Source organism: Phragmites australis, chromosome 18 (assembly GCF_958298935.1).
Source record: "Phragmites australis chromosome 18, lpPhrAust1.1, whole genome shotgun sequence".
In the NCBI taxonomy this organism is placed as follows: Eukaryota; Viridiplantae; Streptophyta; class Magnoliopsida; order Poales; family Poaceae; genus Phragmites; species Phragmites australis.
The window spans coordinates 11,461,324-11,479,074 of record NC_084938.1 but is presented as its reverse complement, the minus strand read 5'-3'; the positions used below and the strand labels follow the sequence as shown (position 1 = coordinate 11,479,074).

Here is a 17,751-nt window from a genome sequence, read left to right as displayed (position 1 = left end):
GGAACAACAAGACAAGAGGTCTATAAAGAAAGAAGCTCCTTCATCATTAAGAGCTCAAGGAAGTTCTCATCAAGATGACTAACATCACACTACTAGGAATTTGGGCTTTTGCCACACAATATTTTGCTACAGCTCTTGTTTGGTTCCAACTGGTAGGTGATATTACCACGACTAACGATATCGTGGTGATAAAATGAATATATTGCCTTGAATTTTAACCGTTGCCATTTATGTAGGTTCCGTTGTAATAGGTTACCCCATATTGCAACAAAAGAGCAGCCGATGCAATACATCATATTGTATTGTAACCAAAAAATTCATTGTTGCAATAAGTCAATTATATTGCCACAGTTGAAAAATGATGTGAAAAGTTCTTAGTTGCAATATATCAATATAATTTCCATGTTTATTTTCTGTGGCAATAAACATTTTTTCCTCATCATGCAATATCCTAGAAATTCGTTGCAATAGGCCTTGTTTAGGATTTTAATTGAGAAAAAAAAGAAAAAGCTGCAGCAGTGAGGATCGACACAAGACTCTTTCATTATCACACAGAGTTGCTTACCATTAGGCGACAGGTCATCTTGTGAACTGCTATGCAATTTCTTGTTTATATTATATGAAACAGGTTGCGATGGTCCACTTCACCTAATTCCCCTCTGCTCTATCCCCTCCATGACTTATTGACTTCGGCTGGCGGTATTGCTGGCGGCTCCTTCGATCCTCCCCAAAGAAGCTGAGGAACCCAGGCTGCGACGGCGGTGGTGGTGGCGACTCCTGTGTGGCACGCCAGTGCAGCCGCATGGCGGCGCATCCCCTTCCCAGGCTTCCCTGCTCAGCCCTTGGCTGCCCCGATCGCCCCCATCGACGGATCCATCTGTTTTCACCAAGCTCTGCATCTCCAATCTGGACTTTGGCATCTCAAATGAGGACATCAAGGTATACGCATCACCGGGTCAACGTGTTCAGTTGTTTCTTCTGAATTAGTTTGCTTCTCCTGTGATATGCTTATTTGTAGGACATCATTTTAATTTCTGCACTCAGGCAATAATTCTTGTGTAGGAAACATGTTAGTAGACAGGAGTTGGATGCACATGAGTAAATCATCTGAGGAGTGGCAAAACAGATTCAAGGAATTTATGGAACCTACTTTCAGAGGTGCTATTGTAGGAGAAACTGCTCCATGCCCATGTAGTAGATGTTGTAACATGTCCTACAAAACATGATCTGAGATTGAGATGGACTTGATTATGAGAGGTTTTTATGAAACTTTCATTCATGGGGAAGAAGATGTTGATGAAGTAGTTGGCGATGAAGATGCAACACATGATGGTGCTGTAGTCTCTGATCCGATTTCCACTCTAATTAGGGGTACTATCCATGGAGACATCTCAAGTGGTGGTAGTAGCACAGGAGATGGAAAGAATGAAGAGCCAAATGACTGTGCTAAGACATTCTTTAATTTATTAAAGGATGCCCAGAAGGAATTGTACCTAGGTTGCAAGGTAAGTTATCTTTCATTGTAAGGCTCATTCATATTAAGAGCATGTTTGGTTTGAGTAACAGTGCTTTAGAGGCGATACTTCAGCTGTTCTCACACGTGCTCCCTGAAGGTCACTGTATTCCAAATAGTTTGGACAAAGTGCAAAAGGTTGTTCGAGATCTTGGACTTACCAAAAGATACATGCATGGATCAATGATTGTGTGTTATTCTGAAAGGAGTACTCCAACATGGATAAGTGTCCAAAATGTGGTGAATGTAGATGGAAAACAGGTGGTTCCGCTGACACGGATGTTGTGAGTTCTAATGGTATAACCAAGAAGCAGGTTCCACGTAAAATACTACGGTATTTCCCACTTAGTCCTCGACTACAAAGGTTATACATGAGAGGGACCACATCTTCATATATGCGATGGCATAAGGAGGGCCGGGTAGCAAATGGCAAAATGTGGCACCCTGCCGACTCCATGGCATGGCAGCATGTAGATAACATGTATCACGATTTCTTATCAGATCCTTGCAATGTTAAGCTGGGTCTTGCATATGATGGATTCAATCCAGTTGGGATCATGAATGTTTCGTACAGTACATGGCTTGTGATCTTAATCCCTTATAACCTGCCTCCCTGGTTGTGTTTAAAACAACCGTATTGGATTATGTCAATGTTGAGACCGGGCCCTAATTCTCTGGGAAATAACATTGACATATATTTGTAGCCATTGATTAACGAGCTCAAAGTGCTATGGATTGATGGTTCAGTGACATGGGATGCTAAGAAGAAGGAAAATTTTCGTTTGCACTCATGTCTGCTGTGGACATGGGATACTATCTGGTTGGAGCACAAAAGGCAAGTTTGCATGTCCCTACTGCCACAAGGAGACTGACGATTTGTGGTTGAAATTTGGATCTAAGCATTGATATATGGGCCATCGGCGCTTTTTACCTTCAAACCACAAGTGGCGCCGGAACAAGATCTGCTTCAACAACAAGGTTGAAACTAGGAATTATCCAGTGCCACTGACTGGTGATCAAGTGCTACAATAGTATGAAAGCTTCGAGCAAGTGTGTCGGTGGGTGAACACCGCAAGCGGGGATCCTGAGAGACCCCCTTTGAGATTCGGCCAGGGGCTGATTCTGGATCTACCTCGTAAGTGGATTTAATGTGAATATGTCAGATCTAGGCGGGACGGATGATCGTCGGCTAGTGAGAGTAAATGCTCAAGGGGTTTTAGACAGGTTCGGGCCGAACGGAGCATAATACCCTACTCCTGTGTGGATGATATGCTATTAATGCTCTTGGAATACCTTTCTCTGGATCTCTTGTGTTACAAGCTTTTTTGTCTAAGTCTAGAGCTTCAGTCTCGCTTCGAGCTTGGTGAACCCCTACCCGTCTAGAGCTTGACCTCTGTTAGCCGTCTTCTCTTCCCAGTCCGTCATCTACGAAGTGCACCCCCCCTTTTATCCAGTCGGGGTAGGCTCGGCGTGCCTAGAAACGGGGGCACGAGTCCCCACAAGCCATAAATGGAAAGCAACCGTCATGGGGCTGCAGTTTGATGTTACAGGGGATTGAAAATGCGCCTTCGGTTGGTCCCGTCGCCCATTACGCCCAACTTTAGCAAGTGCAGGGGGCCCAACGGGCAGCCGCCAAACTGCCCCGCATGCTCACTCAGTCAGAGCAGGTCTGACACAGCAGGGGGGCAAGCGATACGCCTCGAGCCCAGCGACGATATCTCCAAGACGTTTCCTTTATGGGCCACGCAGGGTGACTTGCGATGGGACCCGCCACATTAAATATCCCCACGCCTCCCTGGCAGGAGGTGGCAGGGACTGACGTACTCAGTACGACAGGCGTGGGCGGGAGTGGTTGGAAGTGACAGGCCATGCTCTCTCTTAAATGCGGCATCAGGCCTCTCACCAATTGACATCTCACCGTTGAGCCCTTGTGGGGTCCACCGGTAAGGGGCTTCTCAGGTCCTCGGGGAACTCTGGATGCTCGGGGACCACTGTTCATAGCCCCGAGCGCCCTCTCCCGGATATGTATCTTCTCGGGCCCTCGGGGAACTCTGGGTGCTCGAGGTCCACTGTTCATAGCCCCGAGCGCCCTCTCCCGGATATGGCTCTTCTCAGGTCCTCGGGGAACTCTGGGTGCTCGGAGACCACTGTTCATAGCCCCGAGCGCCCTCTCCCGGACATGTCTCTTCTCGGGTCCTCGGGGAACTCTGAGTACTCGGGGACCACTGTTCATGGTCCCGAGCACCCCTCCCGGAACTGGCTCTTCTCGGTCCTCGGGGAGATGGTCTCCGAGGGATGGCGCCACGTGGTATTCTGCGGTCCTGACCTCGGGACTCTGGGACCCCTAGTTCTCATGTCACCGACAAAGTGACATTTGGGAAGACTACAAGAAAGAGGAAGTGTGAAGAAGAAACTAGATGGCACAATTGGAGGAAGAAAAGTATATTTTTTGAACTACCTTACTAGACAACACTGCTTGTAAGACATAATCTGGATGTGATGCACATTGAGAAAAACATTTGTGATTGCATATTAGGGACTTTGCTTGATATAGAAGGTAAATCTAAGGATAGCGAGAAGGCTCGCCTTGACATGCAACATATGGGGATAAGGAAGGATCAACATCCATTGGTGAAGAATGGTAGGTACACTTTCCCACCAGCATTGTACTTTGGGTAAGGATGATAAGACATATTTATGCAAATTTCTAGATGGAGTGAAGATGCCTGATAGTTTCGCCTCCAATATCAAGAGATGCATGGACGTGAAGGGGTGTAAGGTGTCTGGACTCAAAACTCATGACTACCATGTTATATTCCAAAAACTTTTACCCATAGCATTACACAACATATTGCTAGAAAATGTTGTTGTCCAATTGATTGAGCTTAGTAGGTTCTTCAATGCAATATGTCCAAAGGAGCTGAGTGTTGAAGATTTAGATAATTTGAGCAATTGCACTAGAGAAACTCTTTATCGGCTTGAGATGATCTTCCTACCAGCTTTTTTTGATATCATGATGCATTTGCCAGTTCATCTTGCTGATGAGGCTAAACTTGGAGGACATGTGTGCTATAGATGGATGTATCCAGTTGAGAGATATCTACGTACGCTTAAAGGCTATGTGCGCAACAAAGCCTATCATGAAGCCTATCTGAGGGATATATATCAGAGGAGTGCTTGATATTTTGTTCTCACTTCTTGGAAGACGTGGATACTAAGCTTAATCATCCAGAGCATCATGAAAGCTCTGCAGTGAATGAACCTCCTAGGCTAAGCATATTTGGCAAAATTGATTATTCTAAGAAAGGATTTACTATCGAGTCACTTTCTATGTATGAGTTGAAGCGAATTAGGCACTACATAATAACAAACTGTGATGAAGCCACTCCATGGGTCAAGTAAGATGTAACAGTACTTTTTTTCCTATATGCATTGTCCTTTTTTTTTTACTGAAGCCCTATTTTTCCTTCACTCCAGTGAGCATATGGATAAACTCAAAAGAAGTAATACACGGAATTTCAGCAGCGACACAAAGACCAATTTGTAGGCTAGTTTGAGCGTAAGGTGAGTGACTAATTATATATTCAAGTTATAATGCTAACATATACCTATTGTCAAAGATTATTAAAATCTACATTTTTTTGCTGAGTGTAGGTCACCAAACACTATGAAGAAGGAAAAACAAGTGATCTTATCTATGCCCTTTGTTAGACCATCGGGCACATATTTACAATCGCCTATTCATCAATGGTTTTCTGTTCCGAACATGTCACATAGAGAACAATCTGAGTACACAAAATAGTGGTGTTGTTGTGAAAGGCAATGAGACAACTCGCAATATTGATTGGTACAGTGTGATAAGAAAAATAATCTCACTAGATTTTCCAAATGAAAAGGTCATGTTGTTTCAGTGTGAATGGTATGATGTGCCTGCTGCCAACAAAAACCAAAGTAGAGGCTTCAAAAAGGATCAGAATGGAATTATCGATATTGATTCAACTCGTTTTCGATATATAGATGATCCATATATTCTTGGGACTCAAGCTGAGCAAGTGTTTTATGTGAAAGGCAAGAAGAAATCGGATTGGTCCACTGTTGTAAGATTGAAACCTAGAAATCTATTTGCCATGCCCCTTGCACCAGATAATGAAAACGAGGGTGAAGTTGATGCTGTTTCATTTGACGTGGGAGTGCAAGACATGAATGTAGCACACACAACTGAAGATATGACAAATTGGAGAAGATTTGACATGGAAGGAGTATGTGGTGATGCTTCTGTGCTTGAGAAGGCACAAGCAGAGTTCAGAAATGAGCCAAGTGATTCAGAGTCGCATGATGACGAAGATGATGACACCTACGTTGATGATGGTCGTGATGCACTTGTGGATTTATGAGGCCAAGAATCTGATGATGAATTCTTTGTTTAGATCCAGGCAAGCTATTCGGTACTTTTGTCCAGAAGAGCTGAACTATTGTTCATTAACAACCATGGATAGTTTTATGTACCATAATTAAAAACCATTGAATATGTGTTTAGGGGATTTGATATTGAGCTTTGACACTTGCTTTCAGTTCATGCCGAACCTGAAATGCAAAGACATTTTCAGAATACTCGTCAGTTGATTGCATTTGCAGAGTACCTTGACTTGGTTAGCTTTCTGATATTTTTTCTGATAATGATTCAGGAAGCTGTGGATCTCAAGGGATGAACGGCATGAAGGAGAGCAAGCTGGTGGATCTGCTGAACTCGATGCTCGTCGGCGACGTCCCATGGGAGTGAGCACTTCTCCTCCATGCATTCTCTACTCTGAAATATATGATTATGTTCGTCTCGGTCAGCTTCCTTATTCATTTTGGAGATGGAAATTTCATTTCAGGATGTTCGTCGAGTCCTGCAAGCGCCTTCGGATCATGAAAGGATCAGAAGCCATTGGCCTCGGTGAGTCCATATAAGCTCAAAAGTTTCAGATGAGCAGATGGAATATTTTCTAGTAACTCTGGAAGCAGACAGAACAGTGAAACTCATTTGGTCTCAATTCTTGTTTTTTCAGCACCAAGGGCCATGGAGAAATGCAAGAACAGAAGCTGAGGAGAAGATGGACACATGGGTTTCATCGGATGCAAGAACCAGTCCAGTCTCTATAGCTTTGCAGCTTTGCTCGTCTCTGTATCATACACCTCCTGATCAGTGAAATCATTTTGGTGTGTCAACTGTTCTATCTGTTCCAGTGAGTCAGTCAGTCAGCCAGTCAGTCGGTGTTCAAGTATAATCTTGTCATGTACAAAAGACAGAAGCCATGAACATATGTACTTGTACCTGTCCCATAACAATGTCCTTTTGCTTTGAAGAGAATCTGTGCTGCTTCTATCAAGAAATTGTCCACTAAACACATGTTTGCTGTGGAAAATTTTTCTTCTTCTCCCAACCAAAAAACGATGCAGCATCTTTTGATGAACTACTGGGTAACTTGTCTCTGAAGGTCACAAAATGTTTGATCCATGAAGCATTTACAATGAAAGACTGAAAGAACTGAACTTCAGACTCATGACCATTTGTAAACCAAATTTTTCAGGAATATTTTTGCCGCATTTTCAAGGGAACATTGATCTTCAATAGTATTTTTTCTTGTTGGTGAAATATAATAACTGTACAGATAGGAATGTTGAAATAGCAGAACGAGTGACTGACTTGGGCCTTCAGTGCAGATGAAGAGCTCCTATTAATTTCTTTGTATAAAAAAATGGCATTGGGCACATACATGAATAGTAGTATTTTTATTAGAAGAATGCCAATAATTATTGATTTCGACTGTACATCAGGAACAAATTGATGAAGGAATATCTTATTACATGCATGTTGGAGCAAGAGTTCATCTTGTCCCAACAAGTACGGTGAGAATTTCTTCTAAGAAGGAGACTCAACCTTGGAACGAAGTTTAAGAGAAAAAAACACCACGAATGTATTGATGGTAGAAAAAATAGATCGCTCTGGGAGGAGTATCACAGTGTGACTTGGTGTGTTTTCACCTCTGAGTCTTTTTCGCTGTCTTTGCCACGCCCCGAAATCCTTAATTGCATGTTTAGTATTAAACATGCATCATTAGCTGCATATTTGCTTTCGATCGCCAGATTAAAATTTGCATTGCAAATTCACGATTAGGATCTCCTAAGGATTTAAATCACGACATAAAATTTTTGAAGTTTTTGGAGCTCTACCACACCTTGATTTGGATTAATGAGGTGGGAGAAAAGAAAATTGGAGAGAGAATTGAATTAGAAGCAAAATCGGACTTTTTCTCTAACTTGTGGGGCCCACATGAGGGACATATCCCTCACTCTCTCTCTCTCAAATGGGCAGCAACCCCTCTCTCTCTCCCCACGCGTGCTCTCTCTCCCTCTCACTCTCTCTCTCAAGCTCTTCCCTTTCCCCCTTGGTTCCTGCCACTACAAGTGAAGCTGAGGTACGTGTGTGGTACCCACGTGACCACACGCTCGAGAGCTACACATCCATCCATTTGGTTTTCGTTGTTTCGAAAGATTCAAGCCGATATTCACCATTTTCTTCCCCCCAGGCACACCCACTTTCCGGAAGCCGGATCCGGAGTTTGGAACTTTCCGGCAGACAAGTGATCTCCTAGAAAGTTCGCCAACGACAAGGTGAACATCCTGATTCCCTCTTTTCATATTTTTGTCGGTCAAATTGGTCGGCATCTAGTTTTTCGTTGCGGAACCCCACTTTTCCAGATATAGATCTACTTTATGAGTTCTACACGTTTGGGCCACAGATGTCGTCCAAATGTCCGTGTGGAACATTCACATACATCTTAGAGTTATTTTAGTCCAAACCATTTTCGAAGTTCTCGTCGGAATCATCGCTGGCGAGCTCGCCAAGTTTCCCTGGCTGTATACAGCGGTCTAACCGCCAGCTCAAGCCGGTCAGACCGTCAGGGGCCAAAACTCTCTGTATGCGGGTGGTCTGACCGCATTTTTGGTGGTCTGACCATGACTCTTGGCGGTCTGACCGCCCATATGCCTACGGTCTGAACGTTGTCAGCTGTTTCATCACAGTTTTCTGTTGGCTAAAACTTGTAAGATTCATAATAAATTCTCTGTAACTCCAAATATTATGAAACTAATTTTTTTGGTTTCATAATAAACTAATATATCTACTAAAAATATCCCCAGCCATTAAATATTGAATTATATTTCTGAAATTAATTAATTAGGTTAAAGCTTCATTATTCACCGATAATTCTTCACAAGTCCAAAGTGGGTGAATCCAATTTTGCTAGTTTTCTTATGACTTGTTCTAGCTAGGAAAAATATTTTCATGTATTTTAAAGCATATTTTTATGGCATTTCATCCTGTGCGTATTGAGGCATGCATTGTTGCACTTTATTCATACTCATGGCACTGCACGCGTGTATGTCTTATAGTGACCGCTGATCAGTTGATTCTGCAGGCCGAAGGCGATCCCGTCGTGCCGTATCTTTCTGATCCAGGGCAGCAAGGCAAGCAACTATCATATTGCACCATGTTAACTTGAAAGTCTAAAGTTTTATCTATGCTTATGTATGTATGCATGTGTTAGGTACCTTTGGGTAGAACCTATGCTGTTGCATTCTTCTACCTTGGTCATGAGTTCATGTATGTTCCTTGAAGCCTAGAGGTGATTTCAATGTCTAAAGGTCTTCGCTATGCTTAGCAATGCTTAGGTATTTCGGTAAAAGTCGAACGACGACGTTCTCCGTTGTTTGCGAGGATAGGATCTACTACTGTTTACAATTACATGTTGTTGGTGATGGTATGGTTGGTGAGTGGTGAGTATGAGACGAGATGTGGGCGGTGTTAGGGGTGTCGTCTGCCTCGGTGGAAAGTCCAGGGGGCAGGTCGGGAGAGGAAATCCGAGCACCAAAGACCGCTTACATCGTTTAAGGCCAATCGTCAGGGTAGTCGGCTTTAGCACTTACCTTACTCACCACATGCCGATCTAATGATAAGATGAGCCGAATACCTTCGCAGTTGTGGCTTTGTGGGCGTGAACATCGACGGTGTGAGCGGACGGGCTTGTAAGCGGTACTAGTTTGCTCCGAGAGTAGTTCTAGTATCGCCGCGCCGAGCGATGCATGCCCCACACGGTTGAGGCTGGTTGGGAAAGGTTTTCACGGGTACCCTCTTGTGTGCACTTTAGCGGGTGGCACAAGCCGTATGGTCCTCGTGTCGTGTGGGTCCAGGAGTATGCCCCTGTAAGGTGTATAAATAGTTCGAACTGTCGCGCTTTTGGTTATGAGCATGTCTATTGCTTATCTGCAACTGGTCGTAAAGTTCTCGTTGTGGTTTGTGGATGATGGCATGAGGTTGATGGTTGGGCATGTTATTTTGGTCTGGGTATGGTGGTTGGTGGTTAGAGTTGGCACTTGTTCACATTGATATACTTGTTGTTACATTTATATATATACTCAGTTGTTTGTTATGGCAGGGTAGTTTCATATAAGTTGGTTAAGTTAGATGCTCACACCTATGTCTAGGATACTTACCGCTTAATTAACTTAACCATGTTTAATTTTTTCTACCAGCTTAATGCATGATCCTTGGAGTCGGGAATATATATACCCATACTGTGTAAGACTTGCGAGTACCTTTGTACTCAGGGTGCTGCCCTCAAGTTGTTGCAGGTTCACAGGTCGGTGAGCAAGAGGCGATGTTCAGCTACTTTGTGCCTACTGATCAGGGTGGTGGGCAGGAGTAGCACACTCTACTCCGAATTCGGCACTTTTGGGACGATGCCTAAGGGCATATGGTGCTGTCGGCTTTTGTTGTATAGGTTTATCTTCCGCTCCGTAGTTGTTGTTTCCTTTAGATGTAAATTGTGAAAACACCTGCATGTTTAAAGACTTGTAGTATAAATATTTAATTACCTGCTCTTAATTAAACTATGTTGTGATGAATATGTTGGAAGGCATGTATTTTGATTAATGATCGAGGTTGTGATTATGTTAATGATCCCCTGGATGATTAGTTCGAATACTGTTTGGTCGGGTCCTCACAGTGTGGCATCAGAGCTTGGTTTAATTAAGTAGTCTAAACATAATTTACAACGTTGTTTAGTAAGTGGTCAACTTCACCTAAACAACTCACTAAGTTTTGTTTATGCCTCTTCATGATCAATATGTATGAAAATGCAATATTATGCCCCTAAGTATAACTGCTTGTAAGTTTCAATGTTTGTTGTGCAGAAAAGTGCACGAGAAAGAAATGGTAGCTAGGATCGAGCATACCGTCTTCATGATCAATATGTTTCATGAATTTATAGTCCAGTTTAAATTGGATCTATTGAAAATATAAGCTTATGAGATGTTGACTCTTTGTGATAAACGAAAAATTCATTATAATGTCAACAATTTTGATGTGTTCAACTTTGAGCCTAATCCATTGCACTTATGTTTTTGGATATTGATTTCAGACTAATGCTTGACTTGTCTTCAATTGACATATGTTTCAATAGGTATGCCTTAGATTTTAATTGGTATCTTTTGCAATTCCATTTGATATATTTTTCAATCGGTTTCCTTTTTCCATCTATCTCTTTTGGCATCTCTTTAAACTCCTTTGACTCTTTGTATGGCATGATCTTCTCATATTGTTCATAAATGGATAAGTGCATTTCACTCAAATTATGAGAACTGCATATATCGTGGGGAGCTCATACCATACATAGTCATGCATTAGCTTTCGATGATTCCTTTTGTGGGATAGGGCTAATATGCTTTGGAGGACTATTTCTCTTTTTAGCAAGTCCTTCAAAATTCTTACCAAATTGATGTCAATTGGGGGAGAATTTGTTTCGACAATTCCATTTTGGCATTGATGTTAATTGGGGGAGAATTTGGACTAGATGTCATATTACCCTAGGAATACCTGTTGTTAAATATATTAACGATGAGCTTTGCTCATGGAGGAGAATTTCTAATAGATGTTATGTTTGTAAAGAGGTTGTCAATTGGGGGAGTTTTAAAAAGTAAAACCATACAACTCTTTCTTTTCTTGAGTTTTTGCTTTGCATGAGCATACTCATTTTGATATATACTTTGTCATGCTTCGTATGCATAAAGGAAACTCCTTTCAAAATTTGAGATAAATAATATATGCAATGATATTCAATATTCATTCACACATGCATAAATTGTGGGGGAGTTTGCTATATACATATGTTTAGTCTTACTAACATCAAAACCTTAGTGGTGTTTGATGCTAGTAAAACTAGTTTTGGTTATCTCAAATATCTGTGTGATGTTTCCAATATTTATTCTTTGTATACGTTCATCTTCAGATTAAATGTATACTTAGAACATTAAATTTTTTCAAATATAACTATCTAGTGAGATTACCATTAATTACCAAAACAGAGGAGATTGAAAGTGCATCTAGCCTCTAAGTGTGGTTTTGGTAATTAATGAGAATACCTATGGAGTAACAATGGTGTTAAGAATTGTTAGTAGGTTGTCCCATAGTTGATGCATGGAGAAGAGATATGCATCAAGATGAATGAGCTCTAGGTGATACTCGGGTAAGTGAATGACAATACCTATGGACTAATAATGTTGTTGAGAATTGTTAGTATGTTATTCCATAGGAAGATGCATAAATGATAAAGCATGGATTCATTGAGGAATGCAATGAGATCAAGAAATGCATCGATGTCTTTGAGCTCTTAGTGATGCTCATAAGAAGAACGAGAAGCTCAAGAAGTTTGACAATAAGCATAAAGGCAAAGCTACTTGCGAAACATCAAGTAACTAAAGGTATCACATTGTCAATAAAGTTTTATGGACTAACCCATGTGCTACGTGCTTGAGAGTGAGTGAGGTTAGGTTCTATATGAAGATTAACAATAAGCAAGAAGGCCAAGTTACTTATTGTTGGGGGGAAATAGATCAGCCTGAGGATAATGGTTGACAATCGCTATCAAAGGTCCCTCCAGAGCCTTCGACCTCCGGACTCAGCAGAATGCCCTATCCCCAGAGGCTATGAAATCCTTCGGTCCACCTCTCCATTTCGTACGTGACTTTCCGAAGACTCGAAGCTGCAGCAAGTACCACCAGAGCCTTCAGCCTCCGAACTCAACAGGAGGCCTTATCCCCGGAGGCTGCAGACCCCTTCGGGCCGCCCCTCCGGTGCTCATGCGGCCTTCCAAAGCCTAAAGGTGATATCAGCCTCCGAAGATAATATCAGGGAAGAAAGGATGCCCCCCTTTGCAGCCGAGGTGACGCGAGCTGACGGGCGATTAATGCCGGTGCAAGTGTTGCTTATGCTGATACCCCCAACATGATGCTAGTCGTCCTGACACCCCTGGCAGAGCGGCACCGGGCCGTAATTGGCAACCAGCTCACCCCTCAGGGGGCAGGCACCAAAATAGTTACCATAATAGATATTTATCTTTATGTAGGGTAAAAGGTAGTTATCCAGGATAAGGCCCAATGATTCGGTCAGGTCCTAGATATTTGTACATCATGATAACTTGTACACTAAGCTATGTACTACCTTATAAATAGGTGGTCATGGCCACCTAGAAGGGGGGGGAGAGAAAAGGAGCCCGCTCAACACAGTACAGAGGAACCTAATCACAAGTTTTCAGTGATATTTCCCTAGCCCAGTCCATGTTTTTACTATCAATACATTTGTGATGTTCCTTCCTCTCAAACTTCGTCTCCAAGCTTGAGTCTCCTCCTTAGAAGAAACTCTCGCTGTACTTACTGGGACAAGAAGAACTCTCATTCCAACAGTGGCACCGACAGTGGGGAACTAACACATAAGTGCCAAAGAGAGTTAGGAATCCAACAGAAAAACCACGAACGCGCTAACCACCATATCCACCGTTACAACCATGCAACCATATGCGTGGCTGTCTTAGTCGTGCACATCACGTATATCCTCCAGCCCCACTGCCATATGGGACGACGTTCCTCCGGCCTTGACCGACCCAGAACCTTGGGTTGGTATGGAAACTCCAGACGGCACAAAACCCTTCCAGTCTCTACATGGCGAAGACCTCACTGCACAAGAAGAGGTCATGGCCGAGGTCGTAGCCAAGCAGGCCACCTTCTGGGGTTCTGGGCGGTCGAACCCCAGAATGTTCCCGCCTGGACTTGGTCCCAAGATATCTCCTTCGACAGCACCTGGGACACCCTGAGCGAGCCAACACCTACGGAGAGTCTGTCCACCTAGCATCCTCCTCGAGCCTCTCGGCGAAAGAAGGTTCCGAAGAGGCACAATGCTCTGGAGTGCGCAGACACCGCCAGCACCTCCGACGCAGCCCTCATGACGCCAACCGCACGCTGGGAACCCCAAGTCCACCTCATCTAGGGAAGCGCAGTTGGAGCCACTCCGGCTCCAAAAACTAGTTCACCAGACTACCCCGACGGTCTCCACAAAGGAAAGGAGGCCCTCGGGAAACCACAGGCTCCAGGGCACGCAGCCCCCGGCAATGACCTCAACGTCAACCACAAGCTCTGTTACCCCGGGAGGCATACAGGTGTATCCTACACGGACCAGGGCGCGGCCACACCACCAACGACTGCCAAACCCTCGTGACCTTCTGGGAGGAGTACCTCGAAAGACAAGCAGGATACGTGGCCACAGAGGGAACCGGCGAAGGACGGCACCAGGGTCGAAAGCCTGAGGCAAACTCCCGAGCAGATCCCTGGCCCCCCGATCCCGTAGCGTCACTAACAACTACGCTACCGACAGTGCAATATCCCAGCGACAAGGACTGAATCAAAGAACATCGTCGCCAGGCTCCGGGCAGGTTACCCCCAGAGCCGGCAAAAGCTAAGGGCCGAGGGGGTCGAGGACCACCTCTCCCGACTAGCATTCGGCTTCACCTCCAACACACGCCGTCGCTAGGCTTCGAGCGGGTTACCCCCGGAGCCGGGCAATGGCTAAGGGCCAAATGGGTCGAGGACCACCTCTCCCGACTAGCTTTCGGCTTCACCTTCGACGAACATCGTCGCTAGGCTCCGAGCAGATTACCTCTGGAGCCAGGCAACATGTCAGGACCCTGAACCCGGGTTCCCCTGTGCGTCTTATATCAGTCCCTGGATCAAGTGGCTGATATGCACAGGATTCAACAAAATGATATCAAATACATACTTTGAATACAAATAAGTAAAATAAATACCTGAAAAGCGAAAAGATTGTCTGGTGGACAAGAATCCACAGTAGACCAGCCAGCCAGTAGAGCCTATAGCACAGCGGAGCGAAACGACGATGCAACCCAATGCCACAGGCAACTTGGGTGCGGACGCGACCTTAGACTTTTTCTCTTTGGCTTCATCTGGGTTGAGGCTGATCTTCAACTCAACAATCTAAAAGCAACAAGACTAAGTAGGGAAGGTACTTAACAAGTCATATACTACTTCAAGGGGTTGATAGATGCAAAATGGATATTTCAAGGATAAGGCTTTACGGTATAGTTTTGAGCGTAAAGCTGGTTTTATGGAATTATCTAGTTATATTCTCCACTGTTATCCTTTTTAAATAAATGTATCAAAGCTTTTGAAAACAGTTTTAAAAGTAACAATTACAGGCATCTTCTGTTGGTACTGAGTATCACCTCAAGTCCCCAACGTATTTAGAAGGTGACCTGATAACAAAGCTTTCAAAATAGTTTTAAAACTGGGTAACAAGCTTTATCTAGGGGTTTTCGATCCTGGGAGGGGCTATACCTCACTCCATAGTCCCTTTTATCACATCTGGTGTACCTCTAGTACCACACAGCTTCTGGCAGATCAAGCCAGGAACCTCATCACACGGACATCTAGTTCACACACACACTCATCAAGACACACGCACCCGGAGTCTAGTCATCAGGGTTACTGCTTTCGCATGTCCATGACCGTGGACACGGCTATTCGAATAGATTTATACTTTGTAGAGGTTGTACAACTTTACCCATGCGATATGCTCAGTCTCCAACCGTTGCAAGCGGAGGAGCGAATCATACCGAAATCCTCCAAACACCTTTCCTGCCAGGCTTCTCTACGTGATCCATCAAACTCTTCAGGTCTCGTATAGAGGGAAGACCCCAAAGATCAACTGGGGCGGAAACTCCTTCACGCAGAACCTGAAGACACTTGGCTCAACGTTGCCTCTCAGGCCTCCTAGTATTATGCCTAACCCAGTCCGTTGAAAGAAGAGTCAAGTTCTGCATATTTATGATGCATGGTTACACGGGGGTGGCTAAGAATGATGGCGCAATGACTTGGTCCTTAATCGGCCAGAGCAGGCATCTTCTGGCAATGAACACCACAAAGGTGACTCAAGCCCCCAAGAGCATCCTCGTCTAGAGTACTACTCCATCTGCCCCCGCCAAAACAGTTTTCACCCATTTTTACACATCTCCCACCATATCCCACACGATGTCAAGGATTTCACATCCATCGGAATTCATAACCATCAAGGGATCATGGTATATGAGTTATCATTGATAACAGCAAATCTTATCTCCAAGGCAAAGTGTTTTAAAAGTGACATCTCCGAGGAGACGTATTCCATCCTAAACATGCTAGATATCAAGGCGTCGCTCATCGTTAATATATTTAACAACAGGTATTCCTAGGGTAATATGTATTCTGGATGATGACATGTAAGGCATGGCAGTGTTGATAGGATTAACTAGTACAGGTAGTTTGAAAGAAAATGCAATATATAGCACATGCGATAATAAGTGTAGTTTTAGTTGATCACGTATATTATTTGAAAATCATAGGTTTAGTATGATCAAGGAGATAGGACTTGCCTTCCTGAAGGGTCAATTCACGATTGATCTTGTCACTTGAGTTTCCCGGGGTTCTTCTTCATCGCTGGACCTTGTCTCCAGTTCCTTCCTCACGTTCTTGCTTAGAACCTTGACTTCGAGCCTACGTAGATTAATGACAAAAAGCGCACAATGACTAAGCAAATGAACACTAGAACAAAACTAAAAAATACCAAAACGGAAGAAGAATGACAGAGGGAAAAAAATGACGAAAGCTAAACCTAGCGGAAGACGATCGGCAACTCTAAGCAATACGAGGCTAACACATAAAGAATAACGGGATCATCTACGAAGCTAGGTTACGCTATTAACTTAGTTGTTTTACCAACTTAAGAGAAAGCCTAAACAAATCACGATTAACTAGGTGAATGTTTATTAGTTTAACTACCAGAAGACGACAGTTAGAGTTTCTACATGTAAGTGAGTGCACGGCTACCGACATAAACGTATGTGCGATACTTACGTCTATATGTATGTGAGCATGTATACATATATACGTAAGTATAACTCTAGGTGATTAAAACTATAAGTGCTTAAGTGTGGAGATTAGACATTCTAATCTATAGCACTAAAACATGGTCGTTCAGTATCTATTCTTAATTACCTAATGTTGCTTAATTGCCACGCTAGTTAAGTTATAACTTATTGCTATCATAAAAGCATACATGTAATTAATTAATTAGATTAATTATATCATATTCTAGTGACTAGTATCTATTTGTTTAGCAGTTACACAGGTTAATTTATCATTAAGTATACTAAGATTAATCATATAGTTTAACGCATGAACTAACAATCCACTTCAATTAAAATAAAGGTAATCTTTAGTTTATTCTAATTAACAAAAGGATTAAACCTACACTTAAGCTAGATTAGCATATGCAACTATACTACGATTATAACCTAAACATGGTTATTGAATTAACTAACTCACTTTATTCAATAAAGGCAACATCTAATTTAGGTTGAACGTCACGACATGAATTAAATACCAAGCGTGAAAATTAAATGAACTCCAAAAATTACAAGACTTGGCCAAAATATATATTATGATTTTAGAGTAATATCCACGAAAGAATTGCCAAAATCGGAGTTGAAACGGAGGAGTTATGGACGTCAAAAGATTTGTGGAAAAGGAAAATCCTAGAAATTAAAAAGGAGCACTATTTCGCGGACTTGGTGTACGAGATTGGTGAACTAGAGTGTGGACACCGCATATCAAGGGATGACCTTGAGGTGAGGATGTGGTGCTCTGAGGAATGCTATTGCAAGGAATTCTCGTTGCACGACATGCATATATACCGCGAGCGCAGCATGCCTAGGTCACCGTGAGGGCATCAAGCCTAGGTTTCTTGGAAGGTATTGCATATCTTCGGTCGTATAAATGCCATGCGCCAGGGCACACCCTTGGTAGACAGTGTT

At 43.1% G+C, this 17,751-nt stretch overlaps 1 protein-coding gene across 1 annotated transcript; it reads left to right on the top strand.

The window, feature by feature from the left end:
- The first annotated feature begins 650 nt into the window (after positions 1-650).
- LOC133898324 (uncharacterized) lies at positions 651-7,059 on the top strand. Its single transcript, XM_062338977.1, has 4 exons — positions 651-939; positions 6,199-6,289; positions 6,391-6,452; positions 6,565-7,059. Exons 1-4 carry the CDS (start codon positions 803-805, stop codon positions 6,656-6,658), a joined length of 384 nt encoding a protein of 127 aa, XP_062194961.1. The 5' UTR covers positions 651-802; the 3' UTR covers positions 6,659-7,059.
- Positions 7,060-17,751: the final 10,692 nt, after the last annotated feature.